This window comes from Parasteatoda tepidariorum, chromosome 6, assembly GCF_043381705.1.
Source record: "Parasteatoda tepidariorum isolate YZ-2023 chromosome 6, CAS_Ptep_4.0, whole genome shotgun sequence".
NCBI lineage: Eukaryota > Metazoa > Arthropoda > Arachnida > Araneae > Theridiidae > Parasteatoda > Parasteatoda tepidariorum.
The window spans coordinates 43,691,352-43,717,090 of NC_092209.1; the positions used below are offsets into that span (position 1 = coordinate 43,691,352).

Genomic DNA, 25,739 nt, shown 5'->3' on the forward strand with positions numbered 1-25,739 from the left:
TTTACACCCTCCTAGGCGGAGTCATTAAAAAAAAAAGAGCTGCTTTCTGAAGTCTCATTTGAGAAGAGAAAGTAGGGGGAGGGGAGTATAGAAACGTGTTTTAAATGTTTGGGAGGGGAGCGCTTTTTCTTGGACTTTTTTTCATTGCTCGCATTTCTGCCTTTAGAGTTCGATTATCTTCTTCCTTAGCTTATTTTTTTTATCGTTTAATCTTCAATTCTGATCTTCTGTTGCGTTTTTGTTTTGTTAATATTTTTGTTTTGTTAATATTTTTTTCGTTAATATTTTTGTCCCGTTAATTTTTTTGTTATTTTGTTTTATTTAAATTTCAACATAACTTGTTTTTAAGTTAGATTTCAAATGCCTCCCATTAAGAGGAAAAGTTATACGGCTGCATTTAAGCTTTCAGCTATTAAAAGAGCTGAAGAAATTGGAAATCGGGCTGCTGCTCGAGAATTTGATGTAGATGAACGGTGCATCCGAAGGTGGAAGTCTGAAAAGGGTGTCTTGGCTACTCTACCCAAAACTAAGCGTGCTCGGCGCAATGGCACTGTTGGATGGCCAGTGCTGGAGGATAACCTGGCGGCATGGGTAAAGGAGCAGAGGGCCAAAGGGTTGTCCCTCTCTACTGTTCGAATTTGGATGCAAGCAAAATTAATTGCTTCCCAGATGGGAATTCAAGATTTTAAAGGAGGCCCGAATTGGTGCTTCCGATTCATGAAGAGGAAGAACTTGTCAGTTAGGCAAAAAACTACAGTAGGGCAACGATTCACTACTGATTGGGTTGAAAAAAAGGCTTCCTTTTTAACTTTTGTGTCAAAAAAGATGGAGGAACGTGGACTTAATCACGGACAAATGATTAACATGGATGAGGTTCCGCTTTCATTTGACTGCCCTCCAAACAGGACTGTCGGAGAAACGGGAACCAAGTCCGTGGCCATAGTGACTACCGGCCACGAAAAAATGGCCTTCACCTGTGTTCTTGGGTGTTCCGCAACGGGGGAGAAGCTTCCCCCGTTGCTGATCTTCAAGAGGAAAACAATACCGAAAGGTAATTTTCCTCAAGATGTTATAATTAGAGCCAACAAAAAGGGGTGGATGTGCGAGGATATGATGCTACAGTGGCTGGATTTGGTTTATTGGAGGAGGAAAGGTGCTTTTTTCCAGCCATGCGGATTATTAATCCTCGACTCGCTGCGCTCCCATAAAATGGACTCCATCAAAGATATGTGCAAGAAACAATTGTCCTGGGAACTTGCTGTTATCCCCAGCGGCCTAACATAGGTGCTGCAACCTCTGGACCTCACTGTGAATGGGGTTTTTAAACAAAAAGTTAGGCGGCTGTGGGAAAACTGGATGGAGCGCGGCATCCACTCCTTTACTAAATCTGGACACATGCGGCGGGCAAGTTATGATGAGGTCGCCGCATGGGTGTCACAAGCATGGAAAGCTGTGAAAAAAGAAACCGTAATAAACGGTTTCAAGAAAGCCAAACTTTTATCCAGGGGCAATGAAACCGAAAGTGATGAAAGTGCTAGTGACGGGGATGACCCGGAAATAAACATTGAACTTATAAACTTATTTTGCTCCGATACTGAGAGCTTAGATTTTGAAGGTTTTTAACTGCTGGATGTGATTATATTTGATATCTAGATACATGATTACATGTGATATAAGAATAAATTTTAGTTTTGCTTTGCACAAAATTTGTTTGGACTTATCGTTTAATGCTGATTTAAAAGTAAGATCGTTTTATTTTTAAAAATTTTAATGCTTATTGTTACATTGATTATTTAATTCATATTTTAATGGTTACTTCAAATTAAAATTAGAAAATGCTTAATATTTACTTAGAAAGTTATTGAAATCCATTTTAGTAGGATTGCTTAATTTTTTTTGTGTATTTAATATCCTTTTATTGGTTTCTTATTTAACTATTTAAGTTATATATATATGCGTATATAGAACATGTTTTAAGTCAATACCTGCTTTGGTATAGTATAATCCGGTACGGCGCGGCGTGTGCGGCGAAATTTTTTTTTTGGGGGGGCCAATTTTTAAGGGCGTGGGGTGTATACCAGGGGGGGCGTTTCTCCGCGAAATTACAGTACTAAAAAATAAATTTTAAGCCTTATATACATTAATGAACAAAATGTAAAATAATTTTCAAAGACTATACATGATAAAATAACTAGTTCCTGACAAAGAACTTTTTTTTTTATTATACTAGCCACTATAAAAAAATCGAAAGATTTTTCGGTTCCATTTCAGAGGGTGGAAAATGAAGTTTGTAATTGAGAATATCTTGCAAAATGCAGCAGAGTTGCATATGAGAGTGCTAGAATATCAAGGAACCCATCTCTGTAGATGCACATGCGAACTCGCAAATATTTCATCAAACTTAAAATTATTGGCTTATGCATACGTTACAGATCGATGGTACGCCGAAATGGACAGTAGTTTAATGAATTGTAAAAACTTTTGAATAGAACAATATGCATACTTCTGCATAATTTGTGGTGAAAATCAACATGGTATAGAAGAAAAAAAATTTATCTTCAAAAAAGGAATATGCAGCACTTTTTAAAAATGCAATGCACCATATTTAATAGAGCAGTAAGTTAGCAAACATCAAGATATTTGTGATATCCTTATGTTTGCTAATCAGATGCTATATAAGATGATATCTTTATGTAGTAATGAAACCAGATTTGATTTTTCATATGCTTTTTACATAGTTTTCTATTTTATATCCGAAAAACGTAATCTTTAAAACTTATCCTTGTAATGTAAATATATTATAAATATAAATATATTATAAAGAAATTTTCTAAGTTTGTTGTTTAAAAGGACCTTAAATGTTATACAGTGTAATTATTTTTCCTTTGTCTAATTGGATTGCTTTTATTCTAATATATTTAATATTCAGTACTAAAGATAACTTACCTGATACAGCAATTAAAAGTTGTTCCTCAGGTACATACTCAATTTGTGATATCTTTTTTCCTTCTCCTATCCTAGCAATTTCTAAACCAATAAAAATTAATGTATTTAGTGAATCTTGCATAAATAAATGTGTACAATGCTAATTTTATGTAACTACGTATAATAATAAAAACATTTGATTACAACTATTAATTAAAATACTTGGGATTTTTTTTTTGTTTCCATATGTGTTCATAGTTTATGATTAATACAATAAATAAAATTTTACAAAAAGCAATATAAGTTACAAGTTTAATATAGTAATATATATTTTTTTTAATAAAATAGCATATTGTTTTAATAAGTGTTAATATTAAAAATTATTTTTTAAACTGAACAAAAGCTACAATTTCTGGAAAAAAAATTATGAATTGAATTTTTATCTAAATTAAAATTATTAAGATTTATAACACTTAAAACCATACCTTCTCGATCTAAATCGACACAATAAAGACCCTCTTCTGTTCCTAATACTATTCTCTCACGATCTAATAATAGATTTAAATAGAAATATTCAATAAAAAATTTTATGAAATACGTATACACAATTTAGTACTAATAGCAACAATAAGTTTCTAAAAGGCACAAATACTGTAAAGTAGAGAAACGTTAAAGACTCCGAAATATGCTTTACACAATGCTAATCATTTTATAATAGAATAGAATAATTTAGGGGGGGGGGGTTAAAAGCCATAAATATACACCTATCATGTTTATGGTGATACCTCAAAGTATTGAGATACATTACCTTTCACATATGCAACTGTAAATTCTGTTTAAAAAGTGGTAAAAATGGTGACTAGAAATGCAATTTGGATTCATATGGCAATCTAATAGTTTTTATTACCTTGGTTACTGTGATTGACCTCAAAAAAATTTTTTTTTCTGATTTCGAAAACTCTATTTATTTATTCAATTAATGAAATATTAATTTGTAAGCACTAATGTACACAGAACACAAAAAATATACTAGTTAAAGAAGTAGTATATTTAAAATTCAATTTCCCAAAACTATTCGGTTGGTTTGATTCAAGTTTTGTTTATTGCCAGGTAAAATTACATTCTTTTATAAATTAAGTAGAAATTTGTATACCTTACAATTCAAATTTCTTTTTACCATTATGAAATAAAATAGTAAAAAATAATGCATAATTATAAAAAAATATTTTTTGAGTAGAATTGCCTTCAAATAAATTAATTTTATAATTGTCTTCAAAAATTTTTCAATTCCCTTAAAGAAATCTGGAGATATGGGGAAATATGCAAAACGAAAAATTAACATTAAGGAGTCCAAACTTTGGATCACTCTCCTGACCAATCTATTGGGACCATATTTCCCAGCGTGCGGCCACCTTCATTATTTTAAGAGTCAGAAATCCGAATCCGCCGGGGGGGGGGGAAGGCATGTTTATCTAAAGAAAGTACATTTTTGTGCCTCATTTCATAATTTAAAATATTGTCTAGACTAATTACTCAACTTATTTGTGGTCCACCCCTTTGAACCATTAAGATTGAGTCCTAGTATATGAAAATCCGATCATTAGATCAAATGTTTTTTTTTAGGCACTGTAGAAATATATATATTTATTTTTTAACACGATGTCTAAAAATATGTATTGAGCTTGGTATATGATGTATATTTTAAATATATTGTTTGAAGTCACATCCTTTATAATAAGACAATTTATTCTTCATAATAATAATTAGTAGTAGATATGACATTTTATGAATTGGATAAAATTAATTCAGAAAATTTTAAGAAGTAGTTCCTTACCAATTATGGCAGCAGATAAGGCATTTTTTACAACTGAAATAGTATTATCTAAAATTTCTTTGGCTTGAAATACCTGAAATTATAAATAAATCACTCACCTTTCATATCAAAACGATAGGTAATTATTTTTAAAAAAATTGTCGATTCAGTGAAAATGTAAAATGTTTTATAATGAAACTACAGTCTGTACTTACAGTTCGAGATGGCAATTTGTTTCTACGAAGAATACGATGAAGCTCAGTAAGTGCATCTACCCATTTGTTTTTTTCACTTTCTCGATCGACTAGCATTAGAGTTTGATTCTTCATGCCCGGAGGATCCATCATTGAAGTTGTAATCTAAAATGTTGAAACACGAATTTATTTTATATACAGAAATTAGGAAAATATACAGGGTGTTCCCTATTGACTACCTTTCATAGACATTTTTAAAAAGGGCATGAAACAAATAATGTCGATTAATGTCATGATTATTATAATATGCCAATATCAATTTATCAATTATATTTCTGTGTTAGTTTCAAAAATGATGCAGAGTTGAACATTGATAGTTGTAAACTCAGAATTGGGTTGTATGTTCAACAGTTATAAAATAAAGTAAAACAAATAGACAAAAATAACAAAATTTAGCCTGCTTATTGCCATATCAAAAGGTTTGAGAAACATGGAAATATTCTGCTTAGAAATTTAGGTAATTTGTTCTTGACAAGAATCATCCAATGGCACTGCAAATTGGAAGAAATTATAAATCCATGTTTTCAAAATGACTGTCACTTGCAGTTAGCAGACAAAATTAACAGAAGCCCATGTAAATATTCCAGTTCATATCATCTGACATGCAGCAGAAAACATTGTTTTACAGTTTTTCGGTCAGTTGCGCCATCTGTCGACAAACTTAGTAGACATAGAATAAATTTTTTGGTTTCCTAATTTATCAGTAGATCTCTATCCACTGTTTGCCTGCAACTTAAATAATCAGAAACAATGCTCTTAACCAAAGAAAAGTACGATTCACCTTTTTTAAAAATAAATACAAATATGATATTTACCCTAAATATACAAGGTATATCCTTCCTGTTGGCATGAATGACATCTGACTCTAATACTGAATTAACCGAAAAATCCTCATCTCTAAAAAATAAAATATTTATTTCAAAATTAAAAGTATGCAGGACAATAATTTATATTAAGGATATGTAGGTGTTTAATCTATATGAATATTTGCATTTAAGTAAAAGGTTAAATATGAACCTATCGATTCATTAAATAAACTCTCTAAAATAAAAAAAATCTTGAATATTTTAGTATTTGTAGTAATTTTATGTAATCTCCCTTTTTTAGTGATAGGACATGCTACTATTTTTTTTAATCTTTTTCACCACAAAATTTTACAAGATATTTTATTTTCAAAAATATGACTCATTTATAGGTAAAATTATTATGATGTAATCTTAATACATGTTTATCAAGATATAATTCAAACACATTGTATGAAATGCATAGATACTTAAATGCCTAAAAATTTTAATCTAAAATGAAGTTCAGATATTTTAGTCAGGATCATTTTTTTCAAACGTTATAAAGATTGTTTACAATCTACTATGTATAGTAGTATACGCAAGGGAAAATAAAGATAAATAAAATACAGATTTTTTGTAATTTCCAAATATAGGTACATATAATTACAAAGCCATCGTAAGTGAGGAGTTTGCCTAGATAGGAGTTGCATGGATATCTAATTTGTAAAACAATAAATAATTTCTCAAAGAACTATTTAAAGTATTTATACTTATAAACCTTGTTTTTTATTTTATCATAGTAATGAAGTAAAAAAGAAACTATAGTCTCTACATATCTAAGGGCTCTGTGTGAAAAACTTTTTATAAATCAAAATTATAGTATTAGGGAAAAAAAGACTTATTTAAATATCTTTAGATACATCACTTCTAAGGGCTACTAGTGTAGTAGGTACATAAAAATAAAAGGATAACACATTCAAAGAAATAAAATTAAAAATGCTTAAAGTCGTTTATTTTAAAAAAAGAATGATATACATTTCGAAATAATATGGAAGAAGATATAGAGCATTGAAGATATCTCTCTAAGTCTAGTGACGGTTGTGATAATTAGTACATGCGCACAGGTTCTTTAAAAATTACAATCCATAAATTTCACAGTCAGTTACTTTTCAGTGCTCTCTCAGAGCACTTACAACTATACTAAAAAAGCACTATTACTACAGCAGTTTAATTAAATTTATATAAAAACACTTAATATATATATATATATATAATTTAATATAAAAATTATGAATAGTTTGAATAATATCTATAAAAAAAATAAAGAATTATCTACCTCATATCTAAGACTTGAGAGACACACACATATGGCTGGGCACTTTTGTCCTGGGCTAAATCGTAAAGGAAAAGTTTAAAATCACAGACAACAACAAACTGCCTCATCCATCCCTTCTTCACACCACCTGGTTTGGGCACCTATAAGATTAGTTAAAACGTTTTATAATATATTAGCATAAATAATGTAGGTAAATCTAAAATTTTGTGCACCTGCCACAGAAAAAATTCCGTTAACACTTCATATTTAACAGTAATGATATAAGCACTGTAACCTTTTTTACATGAAATGGATAATTTCTTCTGACACCACTTATTACGTATAATCCTTGTCCCATTCTGACAAGAATTATCAAATCAATTAGCTGCTGTATAGAGTAGTTGACTTTACTGTCGATTTAAAACCATTGTCCTTACAATGCTTTTTTGAGCTCACGAAAGATGGTTGAAGTTACAGGGAAACAGATCTGGACTGTATTGTGGGTGGTTCAGGATTATCTTTTGAATTTCTGTCTGACTTATTGCTTTGGCCGTATGTGGTTTAGCTTTAACACCCCAATGGTGGAGAGCCGGGGGTTGCGAGTTTGATCCTAGCAGCTGACTAAATAACTGGTGTGTAACTGCACACTAAATCCGTCATGGCTGAAAGTCCTTCTGCTGGTTGTGGTCTAGAAGTTTGGAGAGAAGGGTACCAGCTCAGGTGCTGAACATCTCATCTGACCAAGATCAAAATTATGTGGCTGTTAAAAGATAGAGCCCTAAAAAATGGGGCTAGGTTGGGTGATGTGTGACATAGCATGAAAGTTTACCTGCATACTTTATGTGAATGTCTTTATAAATTTTGTTAATGTTTCTGCACTTCTAATACTGCTGGTTATTAATTCTAGTTCTAAGATATTGACAAAGAGCAGCCCTTTGTAAATGTTCTCTCCGTCAAATGTCTCTCTTAGAAACAGAAAGAATGGACTGTCAACAGCTCAGTTACAATTCTTGTATTATACCTTGCATGACAAATATTAGCATGAGAAAAGTATGTAAATATTATTTTTTTGCCACACCAGTTACTGAATTTCAAGTCTGTCAGCATTTTTCTAATTAACATAGTTTTAATTTAATGTGCTCTGCCTCATTATTGATTGTTGCATCTAATGCACTGTATATTATCTATGTATCTATCTTTATGTTGCTGTAATTCCATAAGATAAGTTCGCTAAGCTCTTAAATTATGTATATCTCAATCATTATTGAACAATATCTTTGTTTAATTAATATTTAAGAATAAGTGTAGATAATTTTTGTTTTATACTCAAATATACAAGATGTTCTGTTATCACCATTCTCCATTTTATGTTTTTTGAATCATTGTCTAAAATGAAAAAAGTATGTATATTTAAAAATTGAAATAACATTTGACCATGGAAAGGTCCTAGAGTTATCGTAATCTGATTTATCACTACTGAGAAAAGCGTGATTAAAACAATCTAAACCTATTTGGTAACAGAGAAAGCCAATCATTAGGAACACCTTTAAGTTTCATCTAGCAATCAAACTGGTCAAACCCACTTTCATCAACTGCGATGGTAAAATAGCGCACCAATCATCTGGACTAATCAGGACCATAGGCAATCCAGATTACGAAGGAAAAAAACAGATAACTAGACAACTTTCTCAAAAACAGCTATGAGAATGCTATTTAGATATTTTTCTTTTCATTTTGTGTCTACTATTGTATACTAAAAATGTATGTTAAAAATATGCAACTTTTTAACATTTTATTTTTTACAAAATAAACTAACAAAATGTGTTTCAAAACAGACAGGAGGATTTTCACAACATGTTTAACCTCCTCTTTCTATTTCTTTTTTTTTTTTTAAAAAATAAATAAATAAATCTGTTCCCTTACTAGAAACTAATTGTTAGTTGCTATTCACACTGAAATTCGAAAATGAACGTGAAATTCTTTTCAAGGTCACAAGGAACAAAAGAAGCCATTATTTTAATCCTTTTATGAAAATTATCTTATTATAATTATATATGACTTAATCCTTTTATGTTCTGAAAATATTAAAAAGTATTTTCATTAAAAAAAAAAACTTATTTATTTATATTGGAAATGGTGGGAAAAAAACATGGTCCTTGACCAATTCCGATAATTGGACAGTTTGGCATTCAGATAATCAGCATTTTACTGTATTAGATTTTGAAAAAATTTTATTATTTTGCCTTCCCTCAAATACTAATTGGCGATCCATTTTATACATACTTTTCTGACTTCATTTTTGACAAGGATTCTAAAATATATATATATTGAAGTTGGGAATTACAGAACACTCTGAAAATCTTACCATAAAGCATACATTAAAGGAAAACTATACCTTCACATATCCTTCATATGCTGTACCTATTCCACGAGTGGGATCAATGCCAACTGGTCTCTTTGCTGGAAAATAATACACAAGTTTAGATTTAGATTTTAAAATTAGAAGGTCATAAATACAGACAAATGGGCAGATATATAGAAAAATAGACAAATATAGTCATATATTAGACAAATGGGCCATCCACAAATGATGCTACATTTTATGCTTAGAGGAGTGTTCTGTGTTCATAAAATAAAGATAAGATCTAAAGCAAAATGTATTAAAATTCCAAAATATTACTGTTTTCAGATTGCTCTTTTATTTAAATATTTTATTCTGATAGTATATTAATTATGATTTTTGTCTTAAACTTTAATATTATTTCTTATAAAATGATCTTATTAAGCAATTTCTCTCAAATGATCTTATTAAGCAACGTTATTAATGTTATAACTATATATAATAATCATTATTGTTAAAACTACATACAGTAATTATTATTACTGATATGCTCACAGATGTTCTTAAAACACATAATGTTTAAAAATTAAATTTGAAGTATGATTTGTAATGTGGTGCTTACTAATATGGTGCTAGTATATGTTTATATTATATACTCCATTTAATGTATATCCCGTTGCATAAGTCAAGCCCTTATTTTTGAATATGAGATAGCAAATTTCTAGTAATATTCTTTTTTAAAAAGTATGGAATTTCGAATTCTTTGGATGGGGAAGACAATTTGTAGAACTCAGCAGATGAGGATGAAGTAGAATCCATTGCACACTAAGATCTGTATGACAGAATGAAATCTGCTAACGTTACTAAATCCAACACGGATGATGTTTTGGTATGTTTAAACTTGTAGCTTTATGGTATGTTTTAAAAGTTATCATTGTGTTGCAATTGAAATACTTTTGAATAAATGAATGTAGCTAATTTTTTTTTCTGAATGTAATTTTAAGTATCACTTTTAAAAAAACACCTTTATATGTAAAGAAAATATGACAAGAAGAAAATGCAAAATAAATTGTATTTAACATTTAAAAAATAGTTTTTGAAAGGGATAAATGGATACAAAGTTAACCGTGTCTTTCTCGAATGCTTATAATGTGTCCATATTTCCCAATCAACAAATGTCCTACAACTTTACTACCAGTGTATAAGTCGACCCCCTGATTTTTAGAAAATTTTGGGGGTTTGAAAAGTAGACTTATATGCCTGGATATACGATACATAATATAGTGTGACATGTGACAAGGGGGAGGAGAGGATGAAGAGTGACACATTGTAGAAAAAGAGAAGGGATCAAAAATATTGAAAAAACTGTGTCATAAACTTACTTTGGTCAGGAGGAACAGGACACATCAAAGGTACTTTTTCTTGACATACTACATGACATGCAAACCCACACACTAGGTAATAAAATACAATACAATTTAAATAACTTGAAAACACAAGAAAAAAATATTTAAATTAAAATTTTGATACAAGGTGATTTTTCAGTTGGCTTCTTATCATTGTTTTGTTAAAAGGGTTTTAAAGTAAAGGCATATAAATTATATAATTTATCACTATATAAAATTTTCTCATTATTAATAATTATTAAAAATAATTTTATTATAAGAAACTACATTCTGGTACACAATTTCATAAATCTCTATGAAAACTTACAATTTCTTGCAATTGGTTCCATAGATTTAGGGAATGGCATAAAAAATTAATGCAACATGAAAAGTTCTAACGAAGTACTAAAGGCACATTTTTCTGATTATGACTACTTCATGTATTTTTGAGGTTTCTAAATCTGAAGCAATAAAAAAAATTATAAAATATTTTAAAAAAGTAAAATTTGTGTTTCTGAATTTGTGGACGATAAAATATTATATCGAGCTAGTCCTTCACACAGTGAAGTTTTTAAATTGGTGCTTGAAAGTTCAATCATGAGATCAAAAATTTTTTTAATTAAAACGGTAATTAACTATCATATCCAAAGCCAGTTGCTCTAACTTGAATATCCAATTATTAGATCAAATGATTGAAAAATTATCATCCATAAATGAAAAACTACAATGGAAAAAAATTTAAGACCTAAAAATCCAATCATTAGATTAAAAGTTGCTGATAAAAAAGGCCTTAAATTATGCTACTCATTAAATATCATATCTAAAGTGAGTCCTCTAACTTAAAAATCCAATTATCAGATCAAAAGTTACTAATAAAAATGTTTTTAATTTATGCTACTAATTAAGAATCATATCCAAAGTTTAAGTCCCTCGCTCATGAAAATCCAATCATCAGATCAAAAGTTACTAATTAAAAATTTTAAAATTAAGACTTACCCTCACAAACAGCACCTTGTCTTATAAGACCAACCATTAGAGATGTGCAGTGGTTACACTTCAGAGGGGCAACAAATGTTCTCACTAAAAATTGATGTGCTTTATTTGGCTGTAAATAAATTACTTTTTTTAGTTCGCATACTATCATTAAATAATGATAAAAAAAAATTATTTTTTAAAAAATAATTTATAATTTTGAAGAAATATTCTATATTAACCTTAGGAGGTAAATGAGCCGGCCTAGTATCAATTATGGGAGACACAGGTGCAGAAACCATTTCCTGTAAATTTATACATTGTTGAGTATAACATAGGCAAAATAATATTTGAAATTAAAGCTATAAAACAATTAGCACTATTGATTTTAGTTAATATATACATGTTTGCTTACACTTACACATTTGATTTGACTCAAGTTACAAATAAATTATCTAGCACAAAACATATTCTCAAAGATAATGAAATAAAATGCTTACTCCACTATTATCTGAAGCATTTGATTTACTACTAGTTACAGATGGAGGTTGATTATCTTCCACATCGGCTTCATCACCAGCTCCAGCTGAGTCACCGCTTTCACTTCTGACAAGGTGACGAGGTGTATTTTTCAAGAATTGATCTGTAAGAGGATTTGAAATTCAATGTCCTTTTGGCAATAAATATTCCATAAAAATATTTAAATAAGAAATTTATTATACTGATTAAGACTGCTATATATTTTAATTTGGAGAATTTGAACAATTTTTAATAAAAATAATTAATAAATAAGTCATTATCATTGTTTTTTTTTCTTTTCAGTTACGCCCGCCATCGTCTTCTCAGACATAAGGCGTCTTGCCGTTCAATACAACAGTGAAGTAGCTCCAGAAGGTGAGAGGGCGTGTAAGTCGTCACAGGAACGAATGTCAAGAAGAGAGGGACAATCAAATAGATGCTCCCCAGTCATAGACGAAATGTTACAGAGCACACAAAGAGGTGAATTAATCAGGTTAATTTTAAATAGAATTGCAATCATCCATAGTGAATCTTAATTGATTGAGTTGCTTGAGATAGAAAAGACTTAAAAATACTAAGTTAATGATACCTATGACTTTTCTATATTTAATTATTTGTGTATAATCATAAAGAATCATAATTAAAGAGAACACGATATTTATAACTATTGTGAATCATAACAACGAAAATATATTTGTAATAATAATGACAATAATCAAAGATAACATTTACAATAATATCGAATTAAAATCATAAATAATCATAACCAAGGAGAAAATCATAATCATAGAGAACATTTAGAAGACATAAAGAAGAACATAAAGAGAACATTTATAATTATAGAGAATCATAAAGAGAACATTTATAATCATAGAGATTTGGAATAAAAAAAACATTTATAATCATACAGAATCATAATCAAATAGAACATGATGGGCATACAATTATCTCCAGAGGAATCGAGCTTTTGCTGCAAATCCTGTATGAGATGGTCTTTCTTGGAGGCTTCGTTCTTTAAATTTTCTACTCTTTGCTTTGTTTCTTTCAATTCTCTGAAAATAAAGAATTATTATGTAGTTGAAATGAGCATGAAGAAATAAAGGTACGAAATGAGCATAAAGGCATGAAGAACTGTGGATATATATGTGTGTCCTTCTCAATAACTAGAAAGTTTAGAAAGTCGCCTCTAATATTTCAGCAAATAAAAAAAAATATAGTTATCATTAATATAAAATAAGCTTAATTTTTTTTTAAAAAAATTGAGAAACTTTAAAAATTAATCATTTTACAGACACTTCTCAAATGAAAATGAAACAACATTTTTTCATATGTAAAATTGTGAGAACTAATGTTACTGTGAATTTTAGTTTCGTTCTTCTCAAAAATTGAATACTTGAAACATCCATGGTTATAATGGCGTAAAAAATCAAGGCTTAGGAGGTCTTCCTACAGCAGAACTATGTGAAAGTTTTAGAAAGAAATGTTTTGTTGGCGATTTGACATGAAAATACCATACTTTTTTCTTATTTTTTGTTCGAAATGTCCAAATAATCTTCATTGATCAACATCAAACGAAAATATTTTCTTATAAACAGCATAGTTTACTCATAAAAATTTATCAAAAAACTTTATATCAGCTGTTAAACTATAAAAACCTCTTAAAAGTTCTGATTGAAAATTATTTTTTTAAAAGTGAAATTAAGTATTCAATTTTAATAAGCAACATATTTAATTTTAAAGAAAATAACTTAAACTACATATTTATAATCATAATAAAATATTCTTAAAAGTTACAAGTATTTTCTTTATTTTTTTAAAATTTATATTACACATTCATTTTTTTAAATTAAAAACCACATAAAAGAACTGACAGAAAATTATTATTTGTAACTTTAAAATTTAATTTTTTTAATAAATATAAAAATGTAGTTTTATTTTTTTAAAAATTTTTTAATATAATGAAACTGCATAAATCGAAGAATTTTGCAATATTAAGTTAAAGATAGAAAAAAAAAGTATTTTGTACTTACTTTTGTACAGAGACTAGTTCTGCTCGTACTTTACTTAATTCATCAGCTATTGACTGTTTAGCTTGAATTTCACTATTTAGACTAGACTGAAGATTGAGCAGTTCCATTTTCTCCAGTTTCTGAGAGCGTCTATTTCTCCAGTTCTTTTCCTTTAAAATTAAATTATAAATAATTACTAATTTAGACATGATAGTTCAAATCTATGTGAGAAAAGGAACAATTACTTTTGTGGCTTTCAAAAAAAGAAAAAGTTAATGCCCCATTTCACCAATAAAAATAATCCATGCTACCTTAACTTACATTGTAAACAGAATTTCTTAAATGATTAATAACTTTATCTTTAACTGTCATCCTAATGTTAGTTGCTAATGTAATGAACAATACATTTAGTGTATTGTGCATATCTCTTATTTATGACCTTCAAAGTTTAATAAAATATAAAAACTAATCATAAATTACTAGAATAACTTATAGTGCAATGAGTTAAAACAATATCATTAACCAATTGCATTTTTATTACATTAATGTTTTAAAAAACACAGCCAATTAACTAGTTCTGTTAATCTAACTAGTTAATTAACTAGTTCCATTTAAAAAAAAACTAATTAAGTGTATTCTCGAAATGTGACCATTGTATATATCACAATTCTTCATAATCATGCAAATTAAGATATTTTTTAATTTTTAAAAGGTAACTTGAATTTTATATGTAAAAAGACAAGTACAATGAAAACTCCATTTTACAAGCTATTTTTTTCCTTTATGGAAGCATATTTTTATTACATATTATTAGCTTTATTTTTCTTATAAATGAATAAACTTTCATAACTTCATATTCAATTTTTAGGGCATACTTTTTGCTTTCTGAATTTACATAACGTCAATTGCTATACATAGCCATTATAATTTGGGTTATGAAGAATATTCCGTAATTTCGGCTTTTAAGAAGTATTTTTAGAATCCTTTTCAAAATGATTTGAAAAATACACACATTACAAGTTTTAAAATTTAAGAGTTAGTAAAAATGTACATTCAAATTAATAAATATTAAAGTGAGGAAAATTTGTAAAACTTCAAAATTAGGGAAATTCTAAAAATCAATCACATATAAGAGAGATTAAAACCATCAAAACTAATTTCATTGTTGGATTAAACAGAAAGGTGTTCTAATTATGTTCTCAATCTCTCTCAAGTTTCATCCAACAATAAAAATGTTGTATAGCGTTTTTTTTAATCTGATTTCAATAACATTTCCGTTAAGTATATTGTTCAGTTAAACATTGATTTGTGTCCTTAAAGTTTTTTTTCACTTTATTTTTTACAGAGTTTCAGAAAATAAGAACGGAATACTCTGTAAGTGTTAAACAAATTCAAATAAACAACATTCGTCGATTACAGTTCATGCTACAACAATAAATGTTAGTAATTAACAGCATTAAAATCGCATTCTTTTCAACACAGGTTAAATGGTTAAAACAATGGATTATTTTTTGAAAAAAGCCAGTAATTACCCTTTCTAAATGGCATCCTATGCTGTACCTTTTCATATTTAAATTATTAAAATTTTGCTGAAACATGAAGAAAAATCAATAACAAGTAAATATAAATATTTTAAAAACTGTTCAATAATTATAAAACTAAGTATTCTTAGTTAAATAATTAATGCATTTTGAGCTATAAACTTAATCATAAGCTAAATGTCATGCTTAATGATAAAAAGAACAATTTTTAACACCTTGGTTTTAACAAATAAAAATACAGCTGATTATGAAGCATTTCTGTAACAGCCCGTTGTGAGCCAAGAATGTCATGGAGGTTAAACCTCCAAACTTTTGTGACCAACAGCATGAATAGTGGCAATGTGGTCAGCATTGCGCATAGACTGCCTTTACTTCCCAGAGAAGCTGGTATCCATCAACCTGAAGCTGGGTGTGCTTCAAAAACAGGGATTGTTGATTATAAAGCATATTTAAAAATTACATAAGAGAATGTACTTTAGTAGAAATGTATGAGATAGGTTTTGAGCATTTATTTGTAAATATATGTATAAATATATATTTTCATATTTTAATTATAATAAATAATAATTATATCATAATGAATTTAAAATGAGTTTTCCAATATTTCAGGAGTGGCAACAAATTTTCTGGGATTACTGACTGAGAACAATGGAAGTTTTAGAAAAGTACAGAGAAGTATAAATTTGCGATATTGCACAATTGTTTGCACAATTTTTTCATATTGTAAACAACCTCTTATTAACAGGATTTTTTGAAATTCGGTGACAATGTCTTATTTTTGTGTAAAGGCAAACTTATTTCTTTGTCTGTAATAAAAGTAAGAATTTTTTTAAAAAAAATGACATTCCAATACCTTTATAAAGTCTGATTGTTAATCTTTATATAATTATTGTAGCTGATAAATATAGTTTGGAAAATAAAATAAATTGCAGATTTTGCTTCATTTGGCTGAAACTGTTTTGTTACAGAAATTGATCTCAGTTGCTTATAATTATAAATTTGCTACAACAGAAAATATTGTTGCTACCCAATCACCCAAAATATTATTTCTTAATTACAAATAATATTTTATTGATGTTTATGTATGTAAGAAAATTTCCATGAGACTGAACCAATTTTTATTATTTTCGCAAAATATGTTGTACAATATTAAAAATAAATTTCAATTCATTAAAAATAATATATATTAATAATCTTATTAATACTTACAGCTGTTGCTGGAGTAACACCACTAGATTTCATATTTTCTAACTCTTCGGTCATTTTTGTAGCAAGAGCTTGAAGATAACTTCTGGCATCTTTTTCATCACTTACCCTAAAATCACATCACAAAAACCACTTTAATTTACCTATTTACAAATAAATATATACATTTTATTATCACATAAAATTATAATGTATGTTGGCTTTTCTTCATCAAAAAAAAAATAGTTTTTACTTTGTACAGCAGAAAAATTTCAGTGCAATTTTGATTAATTTATATTTTTTTACAAGCTTCATAAATGCAGATTTTAAATGTTACAACCCTTTGACAAATAATTAGGAAAATAGACAACCTAAATTATTGATTTAATGATGCATATCTTTATATAATAAACAAAAACAGAAAAATTTAAAAGCTGATTTTTTAAATTAGTTTAATACATTCTATCTACGTCAAATAGCTAAACCAAATCAAGTTTGCAACTATGCAACAATTTTCCTTTCAGTAAACTTGTAACTTTGAACCCAGCCCAGAAGACAGGAAAACTTCTGAAATAGACTCACTTTTTAAGGACGTTTTACTGAAACTAACCTGCATTTGTTTAACAAGGAGAAGAAAATTTCCCCTAATAAGATGGCAAGATGGTTAGAACGAACTGGGACCAGTATTTGAGGCTGGGATTTTAACTAGAATTGCCCCATTGGAAAGTTATCTTCACGACTTACTAGCTCAAGAAATAGCTAATCTATGTAGTTTTTTTTTACAGTCATCATCCTTAATTTCCATTCATAGAATCTTTGATTTAAGTGGAACTATTAGACTGTGTACATTAATGGCTCCAATATTAAATGAAAAAAATAAAAGACAATCATAATTTGATGAATCATCATGAAATTCTATAAAAATAGAAACCATATGACTGTTAAATAATATAAATAAATTGATTGTATGACTGAAATGATAAAGAATCAGCATTTTGATGTTGAGACATACAATCTTAATGGAAATATAATGAAAACTGAAGGAAAAGGATTTTATAAGAAAACTACTTAAATATTAAATTATGACTCTTACCTTTATCAAGCAAACCATAATGCAAAATATGAACATTAAATACAGGACTAAATCACATATTTCTTCAACAGTGTCCAAAACATAAATGATAAGAATCAAATTCTGTCACAAGTCCCAGAGTTCTAAATATCATATTTGGAATTCAGCCAGATTTTGTATTTTTTTCCTACATCAAACACAATGTCCATGCCAAGATTGGGATCATAATAGTTATAATATTTGTAACAAATGCTTCTTAAAATTGAAGAAAAAAATTTCATTGCTGCAAAAAAATTCATCTTTGTTGCATTAGGGGAAATCGCAGAACGTTAGATAGATATTGTTCTTAGAATGGGTAAAGTCTTGAAGTTTTAAATATTAAAATAATAATTATTTTGGGTAAAACTAAAAAAAAATATAGCGAAAATAAAAAGAGTGTGGTTAAGATAGATTGATGTATTTAGTTGCACTGATTTATTTGAACAAAATAAAATGGTGGTAGAAAAAAATTTCAAAGAAAAAGAATTTTTACTAAGTTTTTTGTGTTGTGGTAGAAAATTATTGAAAATCAATCTTAATTACTTAAAAGTATTAATAATGAACAATAGCAATAAAGTAACACAAGTTGTACAAAAAAAATCAATAAAATAAGTATTTGATCTTACATATTTTAATAATTCCTTTTGAGAAAAAAATATTCTTATTTAAAAATAAAAATAGAAGTATTTTTATGTATTCCATTGCATATTTCATGCATATTATATCAAAACGTATTGGTAGTTCCTCTTTCTGCTTAATTAAAAATATATTTTAAGCAATCCTCCAGAGACCTTTGAAAAGCCTCTCGTTTCATTCTGTCATACTCCTCATAAAAAAAAATATACAACACTAGGATAAGGCAGAAAGCATTATGTGACTCTGCCAGTAAGTCATGGGCCCCACTGCTTGATGACTAACGGTTGATTCCAGATTTTCCTAGACGAGCAGCTGTGGCACTTTTCTGCCTTACTACAGGCCATGACTGTTTGTCCGTGTATTTGTTTCGGTTTGGCCTTTACATTCTCTTTTTTGTCCTTTGTGTGGACAACATCAAATTTTTGATGCTACTCCTCTTGACTCCTGTTCTGCATTGGTGTTTTTAAATTGTAATGTTCAGAGATATTGGAAGGCCAGAGATCTAATGCCGTCATAGCCAATCTTCTGGGCATTTGCAATAAATAAATGTTTTAAGAAATCAAAATCGACAGTTTTAAACATATTTATAATAAATTGATTATAAAAAAGAAACTTGAGTTTTGGAATAATATTTTTTTCTTATGGTCAAATTTTTTTCACAAAAAGTAAATAATATAAATTTTTATAAACTAAACTCAGTGGCGTGACAGCCCATAGAGGGCAAAGGCCTACTGTGACAATCTCAGTTTTCTTGACCTTTGAGATCTGAGGTGCAAGAGCAGATGTTCCGGTTGGGTGGTCAGCCCAAAGCAGAACCCCCAGTGTTTAGCCCCCAAGCATGCTTGGTACTCACTTTGTAGACCCACTGAAGGGATGAAAGGCTGAGTCAACCTTGCTCGGCCCGAGGATCGAACCAGGGACCTATGGCACGACAACGCAAAGCACTATCGCTCAGCCACTGGGTGTTGTAAATTTTTATAAATACATATAAACCTATCATGAGGGATTCAACCGTACATTCTCTTTCCCTATGGCTCTGAAATGCTAGAAGATGTCTCAGCATTTTGTTGCAAATGTATAAGTCTATAATCACAGTTTAAAATTTTAGAAAACATTTTAATTCAAGTAACTGCATTAATGTTCCAAATAGATAATTAAAGCCCTTTTCACCAAATGGAAAATAAATCCAATTTTGACAAATTTTTACCAGCTTATGATACAGTTAAAAAAAAATTTATAATTAGCAGATAATTGCAAAGAATATACATAATATACTATACCATTGGATAAGCTCTGTAACTTGTGATTCCCACTTAGCAAGTGACTTTTCCTTAATATAATTTACATCATCTTCATTCCTGTTTTGGTTTTCTTGCCTACTAACAACCTGTGCTAACTAAAAAAAGAATATTTAGTCATAAACCATGTAATAAGAACCAAATTTTAATCATGTAGTTAAAAAAAAAAAAGTGTTAAGTGAAATTCATTACCCTATCTATTTCTTGGCTTAGTTTATTATTTTCTTCATGGAGTAAACATTTTTCATTTTCATGCAATTTTTTCATCTCACTCATGACCTCGTTATTTTCAACAACGCTAAAATGATTAAACCAGATTTTTTTTTTAAAAGTATATAAAGTACATGATTTCACAAATTATTACCTTTCAAAAAAGAAAAGAGGATTAAAAAAGTAAAGATAATTAAAAAAGAAAGGAGAATTAAAAAAGAAAAGAAAAATTTAAGGAAAAGAAAGTATACATAATTTTTGAGATCATTACCTTTCTGATCTGGCAACCTCTATTTTTTCTTTAAGAGACATTATCTAGAAAAATAATAAGAAAAATTAAAATTTTCGGTTTATAAAACATATACAAGGTATTCTGCATTGACCACCCTTAAAATACATTTTTAGCTTCATATTGTGACTCTTATTGAATCAGGTATTTCAGTGACATTAGATGCAAATAGAGAGATATTATAAAATGGTTTTATTACTTCTCTTTCCATAGCTTCTATAGTGATGTCTGCTTCTTGGAGTTGTTCATGTAAATTTGTTATATCGACGTGATGTCTTGTTTGCTGCTCTGTTAAAGCTTCATTCCTTTGCAGCTCCATTCTTTCAATTTCTATTTTGAGTCTACAAGAACATTGGAATTTCATTATATTGTTAAATATATTCTGTTTGGCCATACATAAATATTCATAGAAACACACAATATTAAAAATTTATAAAATATTATGATAAATCACTTCCTATCAAAGGAGAATTACAAAATGACTATTTGTTGTTGTTGTTTCTAATGTCACTTGCGAACATCAACAAGCCTGCTTACTGAAACCAAGCAAATTTAATACAGAGGGAGCATTTCTTGTTCATTCATCCACAGATGAGGGAGCGTAGTCAGATTTTTCAATAAAGTACTTTTTCAAACTTTTAAGTACTTTTTAAGAACTCAAAAAATATTTTTAATCACTTTCCAAAAAAAAAATCATGATTAGGATCTGTGCAGCAATAATTTTTTTCTATCATTTAAAATTATTAATTTATAAACATAAAATCAATAAAGTTCAAAAATATTTTCAAAAGCTTTACTTAATCATGATAAAATAACTAGTTTCTGATATATATTGCAGAGAAAATCATGAAAATCATGCATTTTTTGTAATTTAGAACAACAATTGACAAAGTAACGAAAAAAATATCCTTTTAAAAGATAGAAAATTAAGCACTTTTTACAAATCCCGAATAAAAGAAAAGTACCTTTAAGGGCTTTTAAAAAACATAAATCAAAAATAAGCACTCTTTAAAAACCATACACACCCTGATAGATAGTAATTTTTATCTAAACCAGAGAAAGATCTCGAATTCAGTACCCCTGATACATAATTAGTTATGGAAACATTGAGGAATTTGTGACTCAACAGATTTAACATGCACCAGTCACCATTTACTGCACGGGGAATCTTTAGGCTATGGGGATCGAACTCACAACCTCTTGGACATGGGCCCAACGCCCTACTAACCAGGCTATCCCAGCCTGAAAGTGACAATTTAAACTCAAAACAAAATTTTATTTTTTTAAACTACATGTACTGCCTTGGTGCAAAAATTATCTGAACTTAAAAAACAAATATTTTTTTTTTAATTTAAGAAATAAATAAACTTTGTTAAAAAGTGGTTAATTTGGTGAGATTTATCTACCAACATAAATAGTTTTCAAATTTTACATGTTTTAACATGGCCAGAAACACTCCGGAAAAATATTCCACGATTTTTCCAGGCTGATTTTATTGTACCTATCTGAGTTTTGGAAACAGATGGCATAAATTTTATTAATAATTCAGTTATGCTTTATTTTATTTTTTTAAAACTATTGCAAGACCTGTTTTTCTTTTTTTTTTCTTCCCTATATCTTCAAATTAATGCATTTTCATCGCCTTTTTAGGTATTTTAATCAAATTTCCTGATATTTCCCTGATTTTTTTCAGATCACTATGCTTCCCTGTTTTTTTTTCTTTTCTACCTGCTCTCCTGTTCTATGGCAAACCCTGTATTTACAAGCTCTGACAAAACATTGTTAGAGTAATTTTTTGCAAATGAAAATATCAGATCTAACGATTTCTAAATAAATGATGATTTTCCTTTATATTAACAATTTGAGACAATTTCATAACATGTAAAGAGAGGATGCTAGCTAGGGTTGGGGAAAGCTTAGCCTAATAGCTCCAAACAGTTCTTACAACAGTTATAAAAATATCCTATAATTTTTTTTAAAAAATGGCTGTATTTAATTCCAATTAAATTAAAAGAAAAAAATTAACAAAAATGAGAAGAAAATAAATAAAAATTAACATAGCAGAACTTGGAGTAAAAATGGATAGAGTTTAAAGCATTTTAGAACAAAATATTCTTATTTTGAAGCAGTCAATGCAAATTAGAGCAGTATCACAATTCTGATGTCATTTGTATAGTTGAAGTTTTTATGAATGAGTGTTTTATGAATTAATTTATAAAATTAAGTACCTGTTGACTTCTTGCAGTGTTTCCAAATGAACAGGACTAGGAGCTCGTCCAATATGTCTCTGCTTAAGAGACTCCATCTCATCTTCCAAATGGTGGGCATATTCTTCTGTACGTTCTCTCAGTCTTCGTTCTTTGGTGGCTTCGGACTGAGCTTCTTCAACCCTTGCCTCAAGCTGCAGAATGATTTAAGAATATCATAAAATATTACTGTAATAAATAACGGTTATATTTATTACAGCATAGAATCATGCCAAATATAGTTAAATTAGCCATCCTGACACATATGAGTGATGTCAGACTGTTATTTTTCCTTCCAACGTTTTTACTTATTTGCAAGGCATTATTTTGCAATTAAAACATTTTCAATACAAATTTTTAAAAATATATCTTTTTTTTTTCAAATTAAATTTGATAATTTATACAGATTTACAACAGTATATGTTAAAAGAGTAAATTTAATTTTGATTTCAATTTTTATTCTAAACTAATGTAATTGCTTATTTTCTTTTAGGTTGCATTCGCCTAAAAAAATTTAAAGTGAGCATAAATGAAAAAGAAATAGAAATAAATGCTTTTTCAATTTATATTTTCAATTTTTGGTTCCTTAACACATATGTGTAATCATAATTTTTATTTTGAATTTTTTAACACATGTATACTAAATTTTTATTTTAAGATAAGTGAGAAAAGCAATCAAAGGAATTTGAAAAGAACTGCTGCATTAGTCTAAATCCTTTACAACATTTTGATTCGCATGCCATTTAATTGGTATTTTTTCCCACAGTGTGCTGGACAGATGAAAAGCTCAGGCGCAGTGATCTGAAAAGAATTGAGCAAGCAGTTCCAAGGATTGGTAAACAACGAAAAGCAAAAGGTATAGCCTTTGATAAAATTAATACCTATAAACTTAAATACTTAAGTATAAATATATAACTGGGGAACTAAAAAAGATTTGAGAAAAAAAGAGTGAAGGACGTGAACCAAAAGGAACTGGGTAAGTGTGCCCTAGTCTGCCAACAAGTGCCCTAGTTTGATTGAATAACAAGTGCCCTAGTTTGATCAAATAACAAGTGCCCTAGTTTAATCAAAAATAAGAAGTGCCCTAGTTTGATTAAATAAAAAGTGCCCTAGTTTGATCAAATAACAAGTGCCCTAGTTTGATCACATAACAAGTGCCCTAGTTTGATCAAATAACAAGTGCCCTAGTTTGACCAAAAATAACAAGTGCCCTAGTTTGATCAATGATTTTACTTTATTTGGCTTTAATTATAATAGATTAAGTATTTTTGAAGACAATTCAACATCATGTAATTAAAAAAATACAACAAACTTATCAGGCTACATAACATGCATATTAAATTACACAGCTGTTGCCTTTCAAACATCAATTGCAATTTTTTCGATTATAAAAACACATTAATCGAAAGATAAGTTTTTAATCATAACCAAGATAAATAAATGGTAAAATTGAGGGGGGAAGTTAAATAACATCTATAAAAATAAAATTTTGACATAAAACAAACATTTTGATTTTATTCTTCATAACTGTTTTATAGTAATGTCAAATATATCAGATTAAAATCATCTTCCAAATTGATTAAAATTATATAGATTTCATTGAAACTTTTCCTATTAACAAAAATTTAGAAATAAACATCAAATTATATACCTCTCTGCGAAACTTTTCTGCTTTTCTAAGGTCTTGCCGTAGGATATCAATTTTCTGCATGGCTGTTTCAAGTTCTTCCTCTTTGTCTCGTACTTGTCTAGACAGTTTCTGCTTTTGTGTTCTTAATTCAGACAATCTGTTGACAGAAAAATTTCCACTATGATACCAGGCACTGGATCAAAACAAAAAAGATTATCTCACATGATTTATAATTTTTCAGTAACACAAGACTTTTAATGAAAATAAATTTTTATGAATAATTTAGAAAAAGATTGACATCCATCAAGAAGAAATAACACAAATACCGAAATTTTTTTTAAATGCGATAATATTATAGTAGTCTTTTTTGACAAACTTTAATTCAATAGTGTTTTCAAAAATGCCTTGTTAGGTAATCAAGAAATTTAGGAAATTTAATCAAATCTATGAGTAGCTACCAACTCTATGTTTAAGTTAAAGTAAAGGACTAGATCTTTCTCACTAGTACGTACTTAACATTCCTTTAAAATAAGATTTCCAAAATAAAATTTGTGAACAGCAAAATATTTTAGATGCATTAAAATTTCTTGCAGGACATGAACATATGAAATTTTAAAAGAAAATTATTTTACTGTTTTGAGAGCAAATTCCAGAAAGAAGAGATATCTTTTGCAAGTAAATAACCTTGGTGTACAAAAATTCCATCTATAGTGAAAATTTCTGAAGAAAGAGATTACTTTGTTTCTAACCATTAAAGTTCTAACCTAAAATTAAATAAAGTTCTAACTTGAATACTATAACCAATCATTAATTTAAGATATTTAACGAAAGAAGTTCTCTGATAATATCAAAGACACAGACTATATGATTAAATATTTTTCAAACTTTCTATTTATTTATTTTTTTCAGATTTTCTCAAGATGCATTGTTTTTTACGGAAATAATTTTGTAAACAAATAGAGAACTTTATTTCATTATGAATATTTTTAAATGCCTTAATACTTCATCTAAGAGGCCAAAAATTAAAAATCATAATAAAAAAAGGGAGGAATAAATCGTACTAAAAGTTAGTTTCTGATTTTAGGTATTATTAATTCCAACAAGCTGAGCTAAATATTTAAAATTTTATTTAGAGTGTTTTAATTTGATGGTTGCAATTACCTATTTCTACCATTGAATTGTTACAATTACATTATTATAAGCTGTTATGATTTTTATCAATTATATTTGAGGGAAATCATTGGTACAATACAGGTTTAAATACCACCAAAAGTA

At 28.5% G+C, this 25,739-nt stretch overlaps 1 protein-coding gene across 17 annotated transcripts in view; it reads right to left on the bottom strand.

Annotated features, from left to right (window-relative positions):
- The window catches only part of LOC107451792 (serine/threonine-protein kinase Genghis Khan), a 282,204-nt gene that overhangs the window by 13,685 nt on the left and 242,780 nt on the right, over window positions 1–25,739 (bottom strand). For 5 of the 17 annotated variants that reach the window (XM_016068000.3, XM_016067999.3, XM_071182277.1 and 2 more), the window contains exons 15-35: window positions 24,486–24,657; window positions 22,817–22,989; window positions 20,788–20,929; window positions 20,571–20,614; window positions 20,282–20,387; window positions 20,072–20,187; window positions 17,069–17,174; window positions 15,851–15,907; window positions 14,340–14,488; window positions 13,252–13,361; window positions 12,291–12,433; window positions 12,033–12,095; window positions 11,815–11,923; window positions 10,816–10,887; window positions 9,488–9,552; window positions 7,114–7,253; window positions 5,808–5,889; window positions 4,954–5,097; window positions 4,760–4,832; window positions 3,411–3,473; window positions 2,947–3,027 (exon numbers count right to left, since the gene is read on the bottom strand). In XM_016068000.3, coding sequence (XP_015923486.1) covers window positions 2,947–3,027; window positions 3,411–3,473; window positions 4,760–4,832; window positions 4,954–5,097; window positions 5,808–5,889; window positions 7,114–7,253; window positions 9,488–9,552; window positions 10,816–10,887; window positions 11,815–11,923; window positions 12,033–12,095; window positions 12,291–12,433; window positions 13,252–13,361; window positions 14,340–14,488; window positions 15,851–15,907; window positions 17,069–17,174; window positions 20,072–20,187; window positions 20,282–20,387; window positions 20,571–20,614; window positions 20,788–20,929; window positions 22,817–22,989; window positions 24,486–24,657 — 2,210 coding nt within the window. The remainder of the gene's footprint in view (window positions 1–2,946; window positions 3,028–3,410; window positions 3,474–4,759; window positions 4,833–4,953; window positions 5,098–5,807; window positions 5,890–7,113; window positions 7,254–9,487; window positions 9,553–10,815; window positions 10,888–11,814; window positions 11,924–12,032; window positions 12,096–12,290; window positions 12,434–13,251; window positions 13,362–14,339; window positions 14,489–15,850; window positions 15,908–17,068; window positions 17,175–20,071; window positions 20,188–20,281; window positions 20,388–20,570; window positions 20,615–20,787; window positions 20,930–22,816; window positions 22,990–24,485; window positions 24,658–25,739) is intronic. The other 12 variants (XM_071182282.1, XM_071182278.1, XM_016068002.3 and 9 more) reach the window with 3 other exon arrangements.